The sequence below is a fragment of the Podarcis vaucheri genome (assembly GCF_965113315.1).
Source record: "Podarcis vaucheri genome assembly, chromosome: 10".
NCBI lineage: Eukaryota > Metazoa > Chordata > Lepidosauria > Squamata > Lacertidae > Podarcis > Podarcis vaucheri.
In genome coordinates this window covers 75,221,735-75,243,022 of record NC_138748.1, presented here as the reverse complement: position 1 = coordinate 75,243,022, position 21,288 = coordinate 75,221,735, and the positions used below count along the sequence as shown (strand labels likewise).

Sequence of the window (21,288 nt, the reverse complement as noted above, 5' to 3'; positions counted from 1 at the left end):
ACAGAGAAGGGGGGGGTAAAAGAAAATGCAGATTGATTTGGGATGAATTTATTTGTTGTTGTTAAAATAATTGTAAAAATGGAAAATTATAGAGGGGGGGACGGGGGCAGTAAAATATGCCCTGGGGTCAGTCAAAGCCATTTTCCAGAGTGTGGCCCCTGTTGCACCATGCTGGCAGCTACTAGGAGCCCCAAATGAAAGCCGAGGGCAGACTGGGGACCAAACTGCCCCAGAAGGAGCACGGTGTCCCCCCCCACCAGAGGTACTGCCCCCCAACCCCCAACTAGCCCTCATAAATCCTGTTTTATGAATGGGAAAACCATAGATATTAAAATAAAATAGTTTATTCATGAATAGAACTCAAGCCAAAGGTCACAGAATCATAGACAGAGTGAACCAAAGTGGTTCTGAGCAACAGAGTCTGAGCACGTCATGGCTGCAGCCACAGTCCCCGAGTCCTGACCATGGGCAATACAATGGGCTGACAACGGAAGGAAGGATCCTTATCTGCCCAGGAAGAAATCGCTGAGCAAGAGACTAGGTGAATGGATTGGGGCGAAGGTTATTTGTGACGCCAAAGGGGTGTGCTCATGTTTGTCCAAAGATGAGCAGAGGAGAGGAGACTTGCCATGCTCAGATATCTTGGAGACAAGGCAAGGACTCAGGTTTCTGAAAAACGTCACCTCTTCCTGTGATGCTTTGCAACATTTGGACAGTGCTTTTTGGGAGTGGATCTCTGGGCAAAAGGCAAACTTTTCAAAGGAGTTGCACCCTTTGCTGGGGCTGCCTCTTCTTTTGCCTTTCAGAAGTAGGAACCTCGCTGTGACAACAATCAAGATTGGGCCTCCTAGTCGCCTTGCTTTTCATATACCTGGTTGCCTTTTCGTGCTTTGCTCTGACCGCCAAGTGGACCCCAGGGGATCGTGAGACCCCAGAGCAAAGGGGGGGGCGACAACAATCTCCTGATTTCCCCACAACACATGAAGCCCCTGTAGCAAGCAGAGTGCACGGCTCCTACGCGTCTCTGGTGTGATCCTGCTGTCTGCTGGGCTAATCAAGTCCTGAGCAAAATACCCTTACAAAAAAAACCCCAGAGGTGGAGGGGCTTGTAATGCACCCCCACCCCTGGCAGTGGGGGGGGGGAGCAGAGCTGAGCTGCTCCCTGCCTGAGTTTTGCAGCGCTCTGTTCTGGGGAGACCCCGCCTGCCCCTCTCTCTTCAGCCCTCCCGGCATACGGCCAGGGAGTCCTCGAAAAAGGCTTTCTGGCCCAGGTGGCCCAGGAGGGGCATCTGCTCCCCGGTCACCTCCCGGCGGAAGTTCTGCCGCAGCCACCCGTAGACCAGGCTGTGCAAGAAGCCTTGCAGGGAGACGGTCAGGGCCTGCAGAAAGGGAAAAGAGGAGGCGTTACGCTTACAGGGGGGTGCAAAATCCAGCAGCTTCAGCCTCTCGGGGGGAGACGGGTGTGCTCTGGCAGAGCAAAGGGAGGCTGGGGAGGGGGGGAACTTCACGGGGGCCCGGAGATCCAGGGAGTTGAGACCCCACTTGCAATCCTGCAATCGCTTAAAGTATCCAAGGTGGATTGCTCTGCTGGCATTTCTGTGGCTGACCTCCGCATGGCTTTGTCTGGTTAGATCAGTGGTTTTCAACCAGTGTGCTGTGGCACCCTGGGGTGCCTCGAATGATGGGCAGGGGTCCCTCAGGCAACCCTGGCCTCTGTCCTTCCCTCCCTCCTCTGATGCCCTCTCACATCTCTGCCTGCCAAAGGCTTGCACAGCTCTTTGTTGCAGCAGCCCTGGTGTAATAAGAATTTTAAGGTCTTAGATATATATTAAATGTTCATAAATGTACCAAGCAAACACATGCATAAATATATAAACCACATGTCTGGAGCAGCACAGGAAAACAGTCCTCAAACCATTTTGACCCCCCAGCTGACCAAATGTTTCTCTGCAAGGAGGGAGGAGGTGGAAAAAACACCTTCCTTGTTACAGGAATTTAGTAATCACCATCTCAAAGGAATGGCCAGACTACCAGGAAAGGCAATCAGATAAGGCATTATCAGAAAACCTGGCAGGCAGGAAAAACAACAACATTCACATTTCTGTTGTAGACCACCTTTTCTGTGATGTCGGTAAGATTTTTGTAGTAGGTGGTCTTGGGTTACGCCCCTTCTGTTATGTATGGAGGGGTGGTCTGGAGCTCCAGGGCAGGGAATTTAAAATGTCTATATAAGGGCTGGCACGCCTTGGTTGGGGGTCCTCCTCAGGGGAGCACCCTGTTGCAGCAGATCAATAAAGATCAGGCTTGCTAGCTGCTTTGCTTCTCAATATTCTCTGGTTGCCTCTGTTGTTTTCTCCTACCAATGGAGAACCCACTTAAGGGCTCTTGGATACCCCATAAGGGAAGAAGGGCAGATTTTGTTTACAACACTGACTATAAGCTCCGCAGGCAAATGGCGCCTCTAGGGCTGGCCAGGGGTTGCATCCCAAGCCCCTGTGGGGCAGTGTGAGGAGGCACCTCTCTCTGGGGCAGGAGGGGCAGCTCAGAGACCAGGGGCGGCAGCTGCGGCTGCCCAGGGGACTCCCAAGGAGAGGGGAGAGGAGAGGAGGCTGAGGGAACATGGCACAAGGGAGGGTGTTTGGAAAAGGAATGGGGCTGCCAGCTCTGCAGGAAAGGGGTGACATAAGTGGGATTCCCCCCCCCCCTTCACCAGCACTGAAGTCCAGGAGCCGATGCAAGACCAGTGCATTTGCTTCAGCCCCTCCAAGGACCCCCCCCCCACGGTCACTCACCACAGCCAAGTAGAGAGGGAAGAGGATGGCCGGCTGGAGACTGGAGAAGGAGAGCAGGCACAGGAAGAAAGCTGAGGGCGAAGGAGAGAAGAAGGGGCCACGTCACCTTTCCTGGCCAAGGTCGCCAGGCTGGCAGGGGGCACCCTGGCCCCAGGTTGAAGTGATGGACATGAGGCAGGAGTTGATAATGCAGGTGAGCTGCGCACAGGTGGGCTGCAAGCAAGCTGCCGGCCAGCTCTGTGGAGGCTCCTTTTATTGACACAATATGCAAACCCAGGCAGATACATTTGGGGCTGTGACCTTTACACATCTTCCTGCCCCGAGATCGTGGGGTGGTACAAAGTTATTTTGGCACCTATTTCCACCGCGTCATCTTCCCCTTGCACAGTGTATGACAAAGGAGACAAAAGGTCTCCGAGACAAAGCTTACAGACAGGGCACCGCAGACTGCTGAGACGGCAAAAGGTTAGACAGAGGGAAGGGTGTTCAGACAGCGGTGGCTTGTCTGTGGGGGAGTGTGCCCTGCACCCCAAGGTCACACGTGCAGGCAGGCTGAGGCTCCTCCCATTTACACCTTTTCCAGGTATTTCCGCAGTTCGAAATGTTGGGTTGAGCCAACATGCGGCAACTTAGCAAACCTCCAGGATCCTCTCTGCCTGGGTGCCGATCCCTCTGCCCATCTTGGCAGACACACCCCATAATAGCCCTGATTTAAAATTGAACTGGGCGGTCTTTGTCTCTGCGCTGGGGGGAAACCGCCTGCCACCTGATGGATCAGAAGAAGAAGAAGAGTTTGGATTTGATATCCCGCTTTATCACTACCCTAAGGAGCCTCAATGGTTGGACAGTGTTCTTGAAGAGACCACCATGAGCCTGACCAAACTGCGGGAGGCAGTGGCAGACAGGAGTGCCTGGCGTGCTCTGGTCCAGGGGGTCACAAAGAGGCGGACACGACTAAACGACTAAACAATAACAACAACAAAGGAGCCTCAAAGCAGCTAACATTCTCCTTTCCCTTCCTCCCCCACAACAAACACTCTGTGAAGTGAGTGGGACTGAGAGACTTCAAAGAAGTGTGACTGGCCCAAGGTCACCCAGCAGCTGCAGGTGGAGGAGCGGAGACACGAACCCGGTTCCCCAGATTACGAGTCCACCACTCTTAACCACAATACCACGCTGGCTCAAGAGACTCTCTGCGCCCCCAGCAGCCCAAAGAAAGCTCTCAGGGTCTGTATCTGATTTGGGGATCCACCCCAAGGGTGGGGAGTAGTTGTTAGACAATGTGTCTTGATAGTTCTCGACTCATTCAATCAACATCAGAAACCTGGAGGTAAGTGATGAGGCTTAACTTGGGGGTCTCCACGCTTGCCAAACAAGAGAGTCTGCCTCTTTCCCCTCGGAGATGCCTTGAGGCTGGATTTCCATGTCTTCAGACCCAAGTATTGCAACGTGGAAGGCAAGTGGCCCCAAAGCAGTCTCTCAGCGGTGCTACCTCTCAGGGGAGGCAGAAGCTAGAGGAGGAGACAAGGCTCCTAGGTCACTCACCTGGCATCCAGCAGACCAGGAAGACCAGCTGGAAGAAGCAGGCGATGCGGGTTCTGATGGCACACCTGTCACTCTCCAGAGCTGGCAGGGTCAGGGTGGGGCCACCTCTCTGCCTGCGGCGACACCAGCACTTCACCCTGCAGTAGAGGACCTGGCCAGGGGCAGCGGGAGGCAGCCATTAGGGGCAATTAAGGGGCAGAACTCAGACCCCCACCCTTCTCTGGGCTCTTTCCCCATTGGCATGCCCATTCACCTGGCCAAGAAGAGCAGGTCATTTGGTTAGCCAGCGAATGGGCCTCAGACCAGGCTCCATTTTTACCCGAGTAAAATACTTTTGACGTATTTGCTGCCTGCATTGAAATGTAAGTAAAGTTAAAAGGTGGTGATTTGTTAGATCTAGAAGGGTTTAATAATCATTATGGTTGGCATGCGTATTTAGCTTATGAAAAAGGGAAAGTACACAGGGGATTTATGAATCATGTCCTAAGGAAATCATTATATAAAACATGGACAAAATATAAGAATCTCCTAGAACCGAAAACACCACGGTGGGCATCACCTCTAGAAGCAATTACAATAAAAAAGAAAAATATGGAGTTAGAATGGGCCACATATAAAGATCTGATTAAGGAAAAATACATTAAATTGGTAATTAAAGATTAGGAAGATGAGGAAATTAAACAACACCTTACAGGTTGGATCCAATACCATCAATTGCACGAAGTGTTCAGGACAGATAAGAAAAAAGGTTTCTAAAACGAACCTTCATTATTAGAAAAACAAAACCAAGGTAATATAAAAAATGTATGATACATTATTGGAGTGGGAGGTCAAAGATGAACAGGCCAAGGAGGTAATGATCAAGTGGGTTTTAGATATTGGGAAAACCATTAACAGCATGGGAAGAACTATGGAGAAAGAACTGGAAATTTACAGCCTGTGAAGTATTGAGGGGAAACCTAATCAAGATGTTTAACAGATGGTACTTAACACCTACCAAAATAGCTAAAATGTATAAGACAAAAACTAATCTGTGCTGAAGGTGTGGTAAAACAGATGGGACCCTTATACATGTTTGGTGGACCTGTGGAAAAATCAAAAGCTTCTGGAACACAGTGTATGACAAGCTTAAAAAAATGTTTAAGTGTAATTTTATGAAAAATATAGAAGATTTTCTACTAGGGATAACGGACACAGGTATAGCAAGAGAAGATCAGAAAATATTCCTCTATGCCACAGGAGCAGCAAGAATCCTAATTGCTAAAAACTGGGAAAAAGAAACTGTGCCAACAAAAATGGAATGGCAAGATAAACTGTTAAGAGTATATTGAACTGGCTAGATTAACAGAGGCAATTAGTAGAGATCACACTAGACAAGAGTTTCAAAAAGCATGGGGAAAATGCAAAGAATACTTCACAAAACAGTGCCCTAAAATACCTGGACTTGTTTTGATTAATGTCTGCAGGAGAGCTTTGTGGATATTTAAGTTATAATTAGAAAAATCTAAATAATTATTCATAAAGGAAACAGTTTATAAGAAGTAAATAAGGAGGCCAGATACAGGGTAAAGGAAGTCTCTTATTTGGTTGTTTGCTTATTGTATGTTATGTTCACGTTTAATGAGGGTGGATTTGTGTATTGCGGGAGTGGGGGGGTTGTGTTATGTTGTAAATAAAATTCCGATTAAAAATTAATTTTTTTTAAAAAAATATGAAATGTAAGTAAACCATTTTTGTTTTTACTAAAATGTGCAGCTTATTCCTAGCAAAAGGGACAAAGAAGGGAAAGGTCAGCAGACCACAAATGGGGGGGGCGCTATTGGGTTGTTGTTTTTATCTTCATTGTGTATTTTGTGATTTTATATCTTGATTTTATTCTGTGAACTGCCCTGAGGCCCCTGGGTATAGGGCGGTATATAAATTCAATAAAAAATAAAAAATAAAAATTGTTATGTACTGAGTTGTAAAGGTAAAGGTACCCCTGCCCGAACGGGCCAGTCTTGACAGACTCTGGGGTTTGTGCGCCCATCTCACATCTATAGGCCGGGGGCCAGCGCTGTCCGGAGACACTTCCGGGTCACGTGGCCAGCGTGACAAAGCTGCATCTGGCGAGCCAGCGCAGCACACGGAAACGCCGTTTACCTTCCCGCTGGTAAGCGGTCCCTATTTATCTACTTGCACCCGGGGGTGCTTTTGAACTGCTAGGTTGGCAGGCGCTGGGACCGAGCAGCGGGAGCGCACCCTGCCGCGGGGATTCGAACCACCGACCTTTCGATCGGCAAGCCCTAGGCGCTGAGGCTTTTACCCACAGCGCCACCCGCGTCCCTATGTACTGAGTTGACTAGGATCTAAAATCAAACAGTCTGATTTGTCCTAAAACAAGAGGATCCAGAATGCAGCAGTCTGATTGGTCCTAGAACAATAGGATCCAGAATGCAGCAGTCTGATTGGTCCTAGAACAATAGGATCCAGAATGCAGCAGTCTGATTGGTCCTAGGACAATAGGATCCAGAATGCAGCAGTCTGATTGGTCCGCAGGAGTCACCCAATCCAGCTCCAGGTGGAAGTGAATCCATAACCTGATTGGTCTACAGGTGAATCCCGGAATTAGCCAATCACGTGCGGCCCATTGCGTAAATAATGTATATAAAGCAGACATCTCAGGGGAACTTCCATTCCTCACAACTATGAGATGAATAAAGAGCATGAAATCCACTCTCAGCATATTTCAAAAATAAATAAAAAGGCCTTGGTGGATGCCCACACTTACACGGACAGACGGACGGACGGACACACTTACTGTGCAGCAAGCGACAACCAGAGAGACGAAGACGAGAAAGAAGATCTTGACTTCTTTGCCAGAGTCGTCCCTGCCTGTGTACTGGGGGGGGGAGGGGGGAAGCGCCTCAGTAAGGGGGCCAACACTGGCGGGTGGGGTCCAAGGGTACCCCCCCCCCATGGAAACAGGCCCCATGGCCCTTCTGCAAGTGTTCTGGAAAGAGCCTCTGAAGCCCATGGGGGCACTTTGCCCACCCCCATTGGGGCTCAGCTGCCCAGGCAGACAGGAGGGTCTCCTGAGAATCCCACCACCCTCTGTTTTGGGGGGCAGCGAGTTCCTGCTCTCTTGTGACAGGAGAGGTGCTTCTGTTGTAAATAAAAATATGCCCTTTTCCCTTATGGGGTATCCAAGAGCCCATATAGAGTCCTTACATAGGTTCCCTATTGGTAGGAGAAAATAACAGAGGCCAACCAGAGAATATTGAGAAGCAAAGCAGCTAGTAAGCTTGATCTTTATTGATCTGTTGCAACAGGGTACCCCCCTCACACGCAGGAGAGGAAGAGGACCTAGAACAATGGCCTGCAAGGCCTTATAAAGACTTTTGAAATTCCCCTTCTCTAGATCAGGACCACCCCCAGAAACATTATGCATACATCACAGAAGGGGTGTAACCTAAGACCACCCCTCAGATACATCCCACCTACATCACAGAAATTTAAATGTTGTTTTTCTCTTCTCCTTGTTTATCTCCTGTCTAGCAGGTTACTTGATTGGATTTTCTGGGGAGCCTGGCCATTCTTTTGTAATGCTAAAATACTTATTTCCTGGGCCAGGTCACAGGCTCACACCTTATTCAAACACAGATTAAAGGAAGAGACAATGGGGAGGCTTTTCCATTTTTAACCTTGCAGAGAAAGGATTTGGTCAGTTTAGGAATCAAAATGGTTCCAGGTTTGCCTTCCTGTACTGATCTATGTATGTGCAGTTATGAACATTACTATATATCTAAAACCATAAAATTCCTATCACAATATTCCCCCCTTTGGGGCTAGAATTTTTCTTAAAAATTTTTGCCCCACAAATAATAACATCGTATGTTGTAAATGGATGTCTTTGTATGAATATATCATATAAAAATAACACATGTTGCGTTTTGCTACTAAATTACTTGTGGCATTCTAACACTTTGGGAGAGACCATTTACTCAATAGTGTTCTATGCTTTACACCTAGCAGGAAGGTAAGGTCCACTAATGACTGAAAAGTGCAGTTTGCTTCCCCCCCCCCCGCCATTTTTGTGTTCTCAGGTGTCAAGGTAGCTTTTCTGTGGTCTCACACTGACATAGTGCTACAGCAACACATCCTGTCTATTGAATCCCCTCAGGGCTTTCATTTAACCATGTTGCCTAGCATTCACCATAGCTGGCACTGGTTTGGGCATCTCGTGAGGGAGAGGTCTTCGCCTTGGCCTTTAGCTATGGGATTTTATTATAGGCTGTGGTCTTGGGCTCATGAGAAGTTGCTCACTTGCACTTAAAGGACCAAAAAGCTAATTGCAGCCTGGATACACTTGCCCAATTCAAACTGAGTCCAATTTGAATTTATCTTGCCCCATGGTTCTCAAGTCTTCAAACCAATCTGTTAAAAGAAAACCATTCTTAACAAGGGCAGTTGTCCAAATAAGTCAATTTAAATCTATAAGGGATCATTCCTGCTAAACCAAAGCATATCCACCTTCATGTTTCTTAGAAGCTTCTCCTTGGTAAAGCAAGTTTTAGCACATTTTAAAATGGATAGGGAAAGTTGGCAGAGTGCCAGGTGGAACAATGAAATGTGGTTATAAATTGAGCTAAACATTGGACTACACAATAGTGTGAGCTATTAGAAAGTATAAAATGCATGAGAATTCTCCATTGGTGTGTAAGCAATAAGACATTAAACATAAAAAACAGTTACACACAATAAATTGCCCCCCTTTGTGGAAATCACACTGTCAGACACATTTCAACATTCTTACATAATAACACATAATACAAAACAAAATAATTAAATATCTGTTGCATATCTTGACACAATTGTGATCTTTTACGCATGTATCTTTTGAATCCTGGAGCAGAGGCTTGAGGTTCAAAAGTGGGAAAATGTCCTTGCAATTCAACTCCTCCCCCCTTTGTCAGCCCCACTCCCCATCAGTCTATAGCCTTTGAAAGAGATAACTGTGGGCACTTTGAAAACTCTGGTGTTGCAGGTCTTGTGAGTTGAGGGGTTGTTGCTACTTTTCATCATTGCACATCTGTAGAAGTGATATCCTGTAAGGGGGCAGGGTTTTGGGGAGACTTAAACACAGTTAGACAAGAAAGGGGCAAAAGGCAAAAAGGATGTTCTCCAGTTTCCATGGGAAGCTGCAAATAATAACAATCTTAGCACATTAAGCATTTTATCCATTTCAATATTATTATCACATTTCCACATAATTACTGTTATTATCTGCTAAGTTTGTTTGCTTTCCTTCACTTAGTTTTTGTTGTTGTTGTTCTTTTCATATTATAAAATAAAAAATTACTCCACATGTATAGAAAGAGAACTGTAAAAAATACAAAGGTTAAAAAATAAAAAGAAAGCAAAAAATTAGATTACCAGTTAGATGAAAATGGACTTGACACAAAGACATCAGATTCAGAAAAGAACTATTATTAAATATATTATCAAAACCACGCAGATTACTACTAGACTGAAAAAAAAATACAAAGGTTAAAAAATACAAAAGAAAGCAAAAAATTAGATTACCAGTTAGATGAAAACAGACTTGACACAAAGACATCAGATTTAGAAAAGAATTATTATTAAATAATACAAAGATATTATCAAAAACCGCACAGATTACTCCTGGACTGAAAAAATGGGAAAACAATGGGGAAAAACTTAAAATTCACCATGTGCTATCTGATAAAAGAACTTCATGAAACTGACTTTCAACATGTGATGAACATGTCCCCAAAGTAAAACACACACACAAAATGAGCTATGAGGAACCAAAAATAAATAAATGCTAAGGCACACAATAAGTAACCTGAAGTAATCTGTTTTGGCATTCTAACATCCCAAATGAAAATAAAAGTGTTTCTTGATGTGACATCAGCTGTAATGTTAATAGCGGAATACTGGGAAATGAGTTAATACCAATAAAAAATGAATGGCAATTTTAAAGTTGTGCAAATAACTTGCACTAGCCAAAATGACAGAATTAATAAGAAATGCTCAGGCAAAAAGGTAAACAAATACCATTCCACAAACAATGTTTGGTTGTGCTTCGATTAATTTCATATATATAATGGAAGAACTGATAAAACGAACTTAATAAACGAAACAAATTATTTGTAACCTAAAAAAAATGTCAAAGCCACAAAGAGATAGATGGAAATCAACTAATATAGCAGGGATTCAGACTTGTTTTGCTGAACAGAAAGAAAGTGACTGTTTGCCTTTAAGGGAAGAAAGACAAAAAGAAAAACAAATGCAATTACTTTTTATAGAGTATTTAAATCACTGTTTGCATCCCGTCATTATCATTTGTGCTGTGGGAGAAAAGAAAGGACACTCTGTTAAAAGGGAAAATTATTTCATGTGAGAGGTCTGTCAGGAAATGCTGTTCCTAAAATGCATAGGCATATACACACCTGTTGAAAGGGAAAATTATTTCATGTGAGAGGTCTGTCAGGAAATGCTGTTCCTAAAATGCATAGGCATACACACACACACACACAAAAAAAAACTGTTATAAAATTTAAATCCCATGGGGGGGGGGAACTACTCAAGAGAGGAACTCACAGTGGGAGTGCTTTGATATTTACCTGTGAAAAGAATTTGGCATGTCCAGTACTTCACTCTTTTGTATTAAGTAGCCCCTGGAGCAAAACACATTAAGGGTGATTTCCCTCAATGGTTCAAAGTTTTACATAAGGAAATTTGTATAGGTTTCAGGCTCTCCAAACCTTCTCTCTCCCCCCCTCCTTTCTCTCTCTCTCTCTCTCTCTCTCTCTCTTTTTAAGCTGATCTAGCCTCTGTGCATGTGCAGAGTTCATGCCTCAGCAAACCTTTTATACCATTGAAAATGTTGCATCTTTTGGCTCAATTAGAATAAGGAAGGGAAAGGTAAGGAGTAGATTTTAAAAATAGGGTTAGATTTTAAAACAAAAAAGAGAAACTCAGCAATTCAAGTATTCACCATTCAGCCCAAGCAAAGGAGTGCTTCCTTTATGTACAGGAAAGGGCTATCAACCGCTCTCTTATTTATGAGTAAAAACGGCCAGGTAAGGAGTAGATTTTAAAAATAGGGTTAGATTTTAAAACAAAAAAGAGAAACTCAGCAATTCAAGTATTCACCATTCAGCCCAAGCAAAGGAGTGCTTCCTTTATGTACAGGAAAGGGCTAATATCCCTCTGGCCATTCGCGGAACAATCAACCGCTCTCTTATTTATGAGTAAAAATGGCCAGAGCGTTAGAATTCATAGGATTTTTTAACATTCTCAGTCATTTCAGCCTTACCATTTGCAGACAAAAAATTATTATTATTATTATTAATATTATTATTTTCTGCGCCTTAATTTACAGGAATGGCCAAGGCTAATTGTACTTGATTATTCATTTGTATGTGCTTAAACTTTGAATTGACTTTTAAGTTTGATTTAAAAAAAAAATAGTAGACAAAATGATAAATACTGTAATCACTCAAATGCTTGATATTACCAGTTGTGCTTCAAAACATCATGGCTTTTACCTCTCACCTTTTAAAACTAAAAAGCAAAGCTAGGCTGAATTTCAACTCCATTACCACACCAGAATTTAAGAATTACCCTCCAATGCTTGCAGACACATGGTCTTCCACACAGCCACAAATTGGGAGAGTTGAAAGGGACGCTGGGGTCATCTAGTCCAACCCTCCAAAATATAGGGTTCACAGCAAGATTTCGCAGCAAGATTTGTACTACCAGAAACACACACATTCACCTCTCACCTTTAAAAACAAAGAGCAATCTGGGCTGGATTTCAACTCATCAGCCACAAATTGGGAAAGTTGAAAGGGACTTGGGGTCATCTAGTCCAACCCTAAAATACAGGGTTCATAGCAAGATTTTTACTACCAGAAACACACACATACTTATGTACACAGACACAACTGAGGAAGAGATCACAAGCCATGCGCCTATCACAAACCATGCGCCTATCATGTACTAAGGAAAAGGAAAATAAAAGTACCCAACCCTTTTAGCAGATCTTGAAGCTAGTTTGAGTGAGAGTTTACTTCCTTAGACTAAAGAGTGCAAATTCCTATAGAAATTATCTTTAAAAGAAGATTGAAGTTAACATTTTCCCCAAGATAGGGAGAGGATCTTTTATAAAGCAAAGTTTAAACAGCCATAGATTTGATTTAAAAGGAATACAAGAGTGAACAATTTTTCCTGAACTTGCAGAGGAATAGTAAGCCTAATCTATGCCCCCCCCCTTTGCAGTTTCCTTTAAAGGAAGCTTACTCGGGAGTAAATTTACCTGGCACAGAATAAGAAGGAGAAGGGGAAAAAACCCTGAAAGAGACAGAATGAAACAAGGGGGGGCATTTTCTAAGAAAAGAGGCCAGGACGTCTTATAGAGACTGATACCAGGAGCCTTACAATAACTCTTCTGTCCAACCAGATCAAAGTTAAAACTGGACTCAGATATTTTTCTTAGAAGGAACACCATACTTTCATAGGCATATGCTTAATGAAATACATACACTGCATTTTAGCTTGAGAGAGCAGTTGGCTCAACTAGGCTTTTGCAGCAGAAACATTAGGTTAACTTAGACTGGAACACAGGTGTACTCTCAAACTCAAAAGTTCATTTACCATTAGACTTAAAATCAACCCCCCCCCCCACTGAAACTAGAGAAAGGAGGTGGGGTAATACTCCTTTCAGAACACAAGTAGCACGTATACAGGAATTTACCACTTGGGAGAAAAACTCTCTTTTAGAGCCTCTCTCAAATAACAAACATTTGCACACTTCATTCTCCATTTTGTCTTGTTTTTAAGACTGATAAGGTTCAACATGGCTTCCTTAGATTTAGAATTTGGAGCAAGCTTGCATTTTTATTTTAGATGGCACATTTAAGATAAGCAGCTGCTGGATGTTACCTAAGTACAATTTAAACACAGGAAAAACGTTTCTTAAACACAAATTGAAGGGGACTGTCAGAGTCCAGGCAGGAAGTAAGCACCAACTGGGCTTCTTTCACGCCAGGGGTCTGGGGACTATTTTTCTTTTGACTGAGGTGCACCCATTTTCAATTAAAAGGGTTTTGGACCTGGGCAAAACTCCGAAGGGTCCGGAAAAGGGGAAACCTGGACAAAAAAAAACTTGGGGATACCTGGACAAATCTCCGATGGGAAAAACCTGGGGATACCTGGACAAATCTCCGAGGGGGAAAACCTGGGGATCCGAGGGGAAAACTTGGGGAAACCTGGACAAATCTCCGAGGGGAAAACTTGGGGATCCAAGGGAAAAAACCTGGGGATACCTGGACAAATCTCCGAGGGGAAAAACCTGGGGATCCGAGGGGAAAACTTGGGGATACCTGGACAAATCTCCGAGGGGAAAACTTGGGGATCCAAGGGAAAAAACCTGGGGATACCTCACTTAATCTCTATTCTACAACTCACAGCAACCTCCCTGCCTTTTACAATCTAACTCAAGAGTCCCTACTGAACGCTTGCACACTTGCAATGCCAGATTGAGACTCTGGAATATGAAAGATGGAAAGGAATTCAGCGCCCTTGCGTTCTCTGTTCACAGGTCATTTCTAACAAAGATCGCCATGGCAGAGGTGCGGCTGCGCTGGAAGTTAGTTTTCAGTGCAGAAGAAATTGCACAACCTTTCTGGGCAAAACTCCGAAGGAATAGGTTGGCATAAAGAATTAAGTGGAAGAAATCACACACAACCTTTGCCTGGGCATACTCCGAAGGGCTAAGGCTGGTGTTGAGATCGAGAGGACAGAAAGGAGTAGAAGGCAATTTTTTCAAGAGTTAAAGTGAGGAAAGAAGTAAGGATTTGAGAAGTATAGGTTTGCTGTGGTTTGCAGAATCCCACCCCACTACCCATTTTTCCTACTCATACTCACTTCGCAAACGCTGTCCTGGTGATTCTGGGATCTCTTGACTGGTTGTTTAAGGCCGGCCTGATCAAGATTTGCTTCCTCTGGTTAGCCCCGCTGAAACTCCAAGTTATTGCCAGACCCTGGGACCGATGGAAGACTGGTTATTCCTCCTGGCAAACTGCCTGGTGCGCGCTGGATAACCAGTCCTTCCTCGCCTCCAGAATCCGGGTAACCAAAAGTCCCTTCGTGCGTGGTCGCCATCTGTTGTAAATAAAAATATGCCCTTTTCCCTTATGGGGTATCCAAGAGCCCATATAGAGTCCTTACATAGGTTCCCTATTGGTAGGAGAAAATAACAGAGGCCAACCAGAGAATATTGAGAAGCAAAGCAGCTAGTAAGCTTGATCTTTATTGATCTGTTGCAACAGGGTACCCCCCTCACACGCAGGAGAGGAAGAGGACCTAGAACAATGGCCTGCAAGGCCTTATAAAGACTTTTGAAATTCCCCTTCTCTAGATCAGGACCACCCCCAGAAACATTATGCATACATCACAGAAGGGGTGTAACCTAAGACCACCCCTCAGATACATCCCACCTACATCACAGAAATTTAAATGTTGTTTTTCTCTTCTCCTTGTTTATCTCCTGTCTAGCAGGTTACTTGATTGGATTTTCTGGGGAGCCTGGCCATTCTTTTGTAATGCTAAAATACTTATTTCCTGGGCCAGGTCACAGGCTCACACCTTATTCAAACACAGATTAAAGGAAGAGACAATGGGGAGGCTTTTCCATTTTTAACCTTGCAGAGAAAGGATTTGGTCAGTTTAGGAATCAAAATGGTTCCAGGTTTGCCTTCCTGTACTGATCTATGTATGTGCAGTTATGAACATTACTATATATCTAAAACCATAAAATTCCTATCACACTGCCAGGAGGAATACTGGAAATGGAAGGGGAACAAACCTCCCCAAGTTCAACCAGAGATTCAGGGGAGCTTGGGGTTAGTTTGGATGATCCTTGGGACCCCATGAAACTAGCCCCATGCCAATATCTGGGCACTATCACCACCTGAGAAGGAAGTGAAGGAGGCAGCATTTGGGGCAGCCGTCTGGTCCTCCAGGGGAGCGGGGGGGGGAGCTGGTTTCACAGCACCACAACCCTGCTGTTGCTGGAGGCCCCTTGACCCAGAACGAAGGGACCTTGTGCCCCTAAAGGATGGGGGTGGGGTCCAAGAAAGGGCATCCCAGACCAACAGGGAGAGGAAGCAGCTGATGGAGGAAGCACTGGGGGGGGCAGTACCTTGTAGCAGGTGTCATGCGAGTGGCGGATGAGGATCAGGCAGCTGGAAGGAATGAGAGGGTTTGGCTAGCTGGACACAAGAGACCACCCTCCTCTGCAAAACCCCACCCCATCCCAAGGGAGAGGAAGGGGGGCAGGTTCTACCTGGAGCAGTAGAGACCGTGGGACCCTCGCGAGCCGTTGCCAGCCTGTAACGCCAACGGGGGGAAGGCCCAGGGCGCCACATCTCTCAGGGACGAGCCTCGAATCACCAGCAGGACCACGAAGACCAGGAACGGGAGCAGCCTTTATTGAGAGAAGACACAGGGTGGGGGGTTGTGGAAGGCGACGGCTCAGAGGCAGTGGGGCTGAGAGGGGGCCTCCAGGGGCCAAGAGGGCCCCCTCCCAAAGGGAAAGGGTGGCAGGACAGTGCCCGCCGGTCAGTTGCACCTACCAGGCCAAGAGACGGGGCAGATTTATTCGGAGTCTCTCGTTGAACCTGCCGCTCTCCTCCTTGGGGGGAAACAGAGACGGCAGGTGAGAGGAAGGAAGCCTCCTTAGCAAAGGCAAACACCCACCGGGAATCGTCCAAGTCCTCCTCTCCCCTGCTTGTGTCTCCCCCAGGTGCCCCCCAGCCTCTTGAGCCTCCCCCAACTGGGCTCGGGCCTCTGCCAGAGCCTTTCCCAGCCAGAGCATCTTGGGCCCCCATGGGCGGAGTCCTGGGAAGCCCCCCCTCTATGGAGCCAGGCCCCAGAACAGGGGTCAGCAAACTTACTGCGCCTTGGGCCGGTGTTTCCAGCGCCGATCGCGCAGTGGGTCGGAGGGCAGGGGGGCCTGTGCCCATACGCGTGCCCACATGCTATTTCCGGCGCACTTCCGGGTAGGAGGAGCACCAGAAATAGCTTGTGCGCATGTGCATGGACCTCCTCCGACCCGAATGTCCACTGGAAATAACACTTGCGCATGCACACAAGCTATTTCCAGTGCTCCTCCAACCCGGAAGTGGGCAGCTGCACAGTGCAGTGCCAGTAAGAGCAGGCGGCAGCAGTGGGCAGCAGGGGTCACCGTGGACTGGATAAACGAGTCCCTCGGGCCTTATCAGGCCCGCGGGCCTTAGTTTGGGGACCCCTGCCTTAGAAGGAACAGCCCAAGTCCTTGCAGACGCCCCCCCCTCCAAGGCTGGCCAGCACCCCTCTGGTGAAGCCTTGTCCAGGCTGGTGCCCCCCCCTCCAGGCATGCTGGACTACAACTCCCATCAGTGCCGGCCAGCAGGGTGCCTGGGGCTCAAAAAACCTGGAGGACCCCAGCGGGAATGCAGGAACTCCCATTGCCAATGGGTAGAAGAAGCCTCACGTTTGGTGAGGAGACCCTCCGCCATCTTGGCTTTGATTGAGGCACTGCAAGGGGCTGGACTAGATGACTCTTGGAGTCCCTCCTAAGCTCTCAGAGGCCAGGCAGGGGCCCTGCGCCCTTCCTACCTGCAGCAGGGCAGAGGAAGGGGCCTCCCTCCAGCCCCCCAGAGCTCGCTTCACTTCGTAGGCATAGACGACGACCATCAGCAGAGAAACGGCGTAGAACATCTGGGGAAGAGGAAGGCAGGGCAAGGGCAGGTGAGCGCCAAGAGGTGCCTGGCAGGGGACAGAGGGGGCCAACCTGGCTCTGGCACAAGGCAGGGGGCGCCCTGACCTGGGCAGGGCTGGTGGGCTGGTTCCAGAGCCAGGAGGCTGCCCCATCCGTCTGTCTGCAGGAACTGGCAGGACTCACTTGGGTCAAGCTCTCAGCAAGGGAGACCCCAGGAAGGGGTGGCAGAGCCTTGCAAGCACAAGGTCCTGGGTTCAAATCCCCCTTAGCATCTCCAGGTGGGGCTTGGAGAGACTCCTCCGCCTGAAAACCTGGAGAGCCCTGGCTGCCAGTCAGGGCAGGTAATTCTGAGTTGGCTCAGAGCAAGGCAGCTGACTGCATTCCATGCCACCCACTGGTGCGAGAGGCGGCTGCCACATACCCCTGGCAGCTCTGCCACGGAGGCCGGGCAGAGCGACGGCTGCCTTACCAGGCCCAGCATCAGCAGGTAGGGACAGGCTTGGTAGGCCGAGACGAAGAGCCGCGGTGGAAGGAGCTGGATGGCAGCTGCGGAGAGGAGGGCCGAGGCACCCAGGAGATCCGCCAGGGAGAGGAGGAAGAGCGGGCAGAGCTGGGGGGAGAGGAAGGGGTCAGGGCCAGCTCCAGACCAGCAACCGGCAGGACCCCTCTGCCCCCCCGGCACCCAGAGCCCACCCTCTGGACCAGGGGTCAGCAAACATTTTCACCAGGGGGCCGGTCCACTGTCCCTTAGACCTTGTGGGGGGGCGGACTATATGGGGGGGGGATGAACAAATTCCTATGCCCCACAAATAACCCAAAGATGCATTTAAAATAAAAGGACACATTCATGTAAAAACACCCCGATTCCCTGACCGTCCATGGGCCAGATTTAGAAGGCGACTGGGCTGGATCCGGCCCCCAGGCCTTATTTGCCTACCCATGCAGATTGAAGGGGACTCAAAGGTCAGGCAGGCCAGGGAGTAGCTCCCCTCCCCCCCCCCGCCTTCTCTTGTCCCGTTCCCAGAGCTCAGCCTGATGCACAATCTAGACATCTGGGGAAAAGCTTGACAACTTTTCTGTCTGGATTTTCACGTTTTGAAATACAGCAACCCTAACCCTTCAAAGTCTCCCTCTCCCCCCACTTTAAGTTGGGCTGGATGGGGAGCTCGGGGGGGGGGCTCCCAGATTGCTCTGAGCCCATCCTCTTGCAGGCTGCTCTCTTTGGGGGCAGCACTCAGGTGAGGATTTTGAAGAGCGCTTGTCAAATGCAAGCGACTCTCCCGTGCGCCCAGGGGGCTCCTGCAGAACAATGCCCTGGGTGGCGGAGCATGGGGGGGGGGCTGCGTCAGAAACCCTAGCAGACCTGATCCTGGCAGCATCGCCTTCGGAGGAGGGAGGCAGCCACAATGGAACCGCTGCCCAGCAGGCTGCAAGACAAAGATGGCCAGGAGTCAGCTGGGCTCTCGCTTGGGACAGGGGAACCCCCACCCCACCCCACCCAGCTCCCCCTCCATCGCCTGCCCATGGGCAGAGGAGGCAGCCCCCAAGAACCGGGGAAGTCTTTTGTGTGGCCTGTCACGTCCTGTGGAGGGAGGCCGGCTGCTCCCTCTTTCCTCCAAATTTGGAGAGCAGCAGCTTGGACTCCTATGCTCTGCCCTCAACTGCTGGACTCAGATGCATAGCTGTCAACTTTCCCCTTTTCTTGCAAGGAATCCTATTCGGAATAAGGGAATTTCCCTTTAAAAAAGGAAAGCGTTGACAGCTATGGACTCAGATGTGCCTGACACCCTTGGGTGCCTCCAGAGAAGGCGGGTGGGGGGTGTGTGAAGGCAAGCAGACTCTGCAGGCGCCCCCTCCCCCCATGGCGGGCAGGCGAGTAGCCAGGACCCACCCAGGCAAAGGGCACAGCCTGTGGGTGCCCTTGCTCACCCCCTACCATCCAAGGCCCCCTGAAAGCTGCCTGGATTCCCTGCGACCCACAGAGTATGGGGCTGGAGATCCCACCAGGAGGAGGGCAACAGGGGGTCAGGCTGCTCCCCTTGTGCTTGGAGGGCAGAGAAGAGGACTGGCTGGAGGGAAGGAGGGAGGGAGGGAAAGGTGGTCTTTGGCCACTCACCTGAGAGCCAGGGCAAGCAGGTAGACCCACGCCAAGGCCAAGACCTAGAGGTTGCAGGCAAGAGGTCTAGGTTAGGAGGTGCCCCACACAAGCACTCCAGTCATGGTGTGACTAGACTGCTGAGAGTCCCCCCCCCCACCTTTCCAGTTTGCTGTCCCCCGTAATTCACCAGGTGTCCATGATGAGGACCCCAAGGTGGGGTGGGGGGTCCCACCAGGATGGGGGCCAAGGAGGGAGAAGCAGCTGAGGCCACCTCAGCCCCACAGCAGCCGGTCTCTTGCCTCCGCATGTTTCCACAAACCAAGAGATGCCAAGCCAGAGGAAGACACAAATGGGGAGGGGTGGTCTGTCTCCCCCACCCCACTCCTGCCCCCTCTTGCCCTGGGAAACTGCTTAGGTCAGGCAAAGGACAGAAATTCAGGAAGTCCCTGAGGCTAGCAGATTTCATTTTCCCCAGCAGGGAGACACCAGAGTGGCTAAACCAGGTATGCCCCCCCCATCCCCACTGGACACCTCTGGGCCCACCTGCTAGAGGACCCACCTTGCCCCCCCCCAGGCTATGGGGCTGCCTTTCCCAGCCGGAGCCAGGCAGGCTAAGGCACGCCAGGCAGATTCCTCCCAAGCCAAGGGTGGGCAGAGGAGCAGGAGAGTTGCCCGGGGTGAGGTGGGGGGTGAATGGGGGGGTACCTCTTCGTCCGGAAGGGCAGCTCCACTCCTGCCTCGCTCGGCCATGGTGGGGCTACGGCTGGAGGGGCCACAGAGCGCCGCCTGCCCTCCCTGCGGGCTCCGCTGCCCAGGGAAATTCCCCACCAGCCGCTCAGCTGACTTTGTTTGCACAAGGTGTTTTCCTTGGGCTCAGGAGCAGGAAGAAGCAGCCGCCAGGTATGAGCTGTGCCACTTCATGCCCAAGCAGAGGAGAGGGAGGAGTCGGAGGAGGAGGCTGGCAATTTCCCTGCACTCCAAAAGCAGCAGCAGCAGCAGAGTTAAGGCTGCGCCAGCCGCCCCTCTTCCTGCCAGGGCAGAGCTGCAGTGCCCCCTGGGGCCACCAAAGACCCCCCCCCCACTGTCACCTTCCTGTGGGGAGAAAGAGCAGCAGGCAGCTCTCCCCCAGCTAGCAGCAGCCCTGCCTCAGTTTCCCCTTGAGAGCAATCAGGCACAGAATGCTTCAGATCAAACCTGGAGCAGGGGAGGGTTTCAGGAAGGGCAAAGGTCACCCAGAGATTGAAAGCCTTGCTTGGCACGTCCTGCCAAGCCCCCCAACCGCCTCCCTGCCCTCCTGGACTGCTACCCCTTCAGGTCTTCCGGGGAGGAGGCCCTGTGCAACAAATTGCCTGCCCACCCACAGAATAAAGACTTTTCTGCGTGCCAGAAGCAGGCTTGCCAGCCTGCCAAGGAAGAGGGGTCCTGCTTAGCCCCCCACCCAGACACCCCTGCTCGCTGTCTCCAAGTGGGGAGCAGGCCAGCAATCCCTGGGCTCCCCCCTCTTCTCCTTTCCTGCTGCAGACCTGTGGGCACCCCGCAACCTTCCCAGGTCCCTGCGCAGGGGAACACCTTGTGGCATCACAGCAGGCCGGCCAATGGCCAGGGTGGTCCTCAGTTTCCCCAAAGGAATGCAGGACGTCAGCCAGGGGCCTAAAGAGGGGTGAAGGACGAGGATCTTCTGGGCTCCAGCCCAACCACACAGTTCCCACGAGGCCCCATAGAAAGAGGCCCCTTTAGCCATGTGAATGTGTGTATGGGAGCAGCTCTTGCTTCAGGGATGAGGAGCCTCTGAGGCAGCCGCCACTCGGGGGGCAGGAGGGAGGCCTTGCCTTTCTGGAAGCCAGATGACGCTGCTGAGCTTCTGGGCATCTGGCAGCAGGAGTTCCACAGCTGCCCTGAGCGCTGCAGAAAAACCTCGGCCTGCAGTCAGGGAGAGGCATCATGCAGGATGAGCAGAGGCCCATGAAGGCCCTTTGCCCCTTGCAGCAGCTGGGAGGTCACAGGGGACTGCAGAATCACAAGAGTCGGAAAGGACGCCAGGGCTCATGTAGTCCAGCCCCTGCGGCGCAGGAATCACAGCT

At 49.4% G+C, this 21,288-nt stretch overlaps 1 protein-coding gene and 1 long non-coding RNA gene across 5 annotated transcripts; both read right to left on the bottom strand.

Annotated features, from left to right (window-relative positions):
- Window positions 1-328: 328 nt before the first annotated feature.
- Window positions 329-20,096, bottom strand: LOC309541376 (uncharacterized protein). 4 transcript variants are annotated; one of them, XM_082239195.1, is made up of 12 exons: window positions 19,913-20,096; window positions 19,226-19,269; window positions 18,473-18,536; window positions 17,579-17,719; window positions 17,007-17,108; window positions 15,983-16,041; window positions 15,694-15,834; window positions 15,550-15,592; window positions 7,108-7,218; window positions 4,338-4,488; window positions 2,793-2,863; window positions 329-1,379 (listed from the first exon to the last, which is right to left on the bottom strand). In XM_082239195.1, the coding sequence occupies exons 1-12, from the start codon at window positions 19,955-19,957 to the stop codon at window positions 1,218-1,220; spliced, it is 1,134 nt and encodes a 377-aa protein (XP_082095321.1). In that variant the 5' UTR covers window positions 19,958-20,096; the 3' UTR covers window positions 329-1,217. The 4 variants fall into 4 exon arrangements, 3 of the variants coding, with proteins under 3 accessions (XP_082095321.1, XP_082095322.1, XP_082095323.1); XM_082239196.1 differs by having other exon boundaries at window positions 7,138-7,218; XR_014223707.1 differs by lacking the exon at window positions 329-1,379 and adding an exon at window positions 4,591-4,687 and having other exon boundaries at window positions 7,138-7,218.
- LOC309542579 lies at window positions 11,811-12,347 on the bottom strand. Its single transcript, XR_014224299.1, has 2 exons — window positions 12,275-12,347; window positions 11,811-12,123 (listed from the first exon to the last, which is right to left on the bottom strand). It is a non-coding gene; the product is annotated as an uncharacterized lncRNA (long non-coding RNA).
- Window positions 20,097-21,288: the final 1,192 nt, after the last annotated feature.

Excerpts from the sequence above, each read along its gene's own strand:
- LOC309541376 (XM_082239195.1), bottom strand. The coding sequence starts at position 19,957 with ATGGCCGAGCGAGGCAGGAGTGGAGCTGCCCTTCCGGACGAAGAG. Across the intron at positions 19,270-19,912 it reads CTGCCCTTCCGGACGAAGAG|GTCTTGGCCTTGGCGTGGGT; the intron begins GTACCCCCCCAT and ends TGCAACCTCTAG. Across the intron at positions 2,864-4,337 it reads CCTGGTCTGCTGGATGCCAG|CTTTCTTCCTGTGCCTGCTC; the intron begins GTGAGTGACCTA and ends CTTCGCCCTCAG.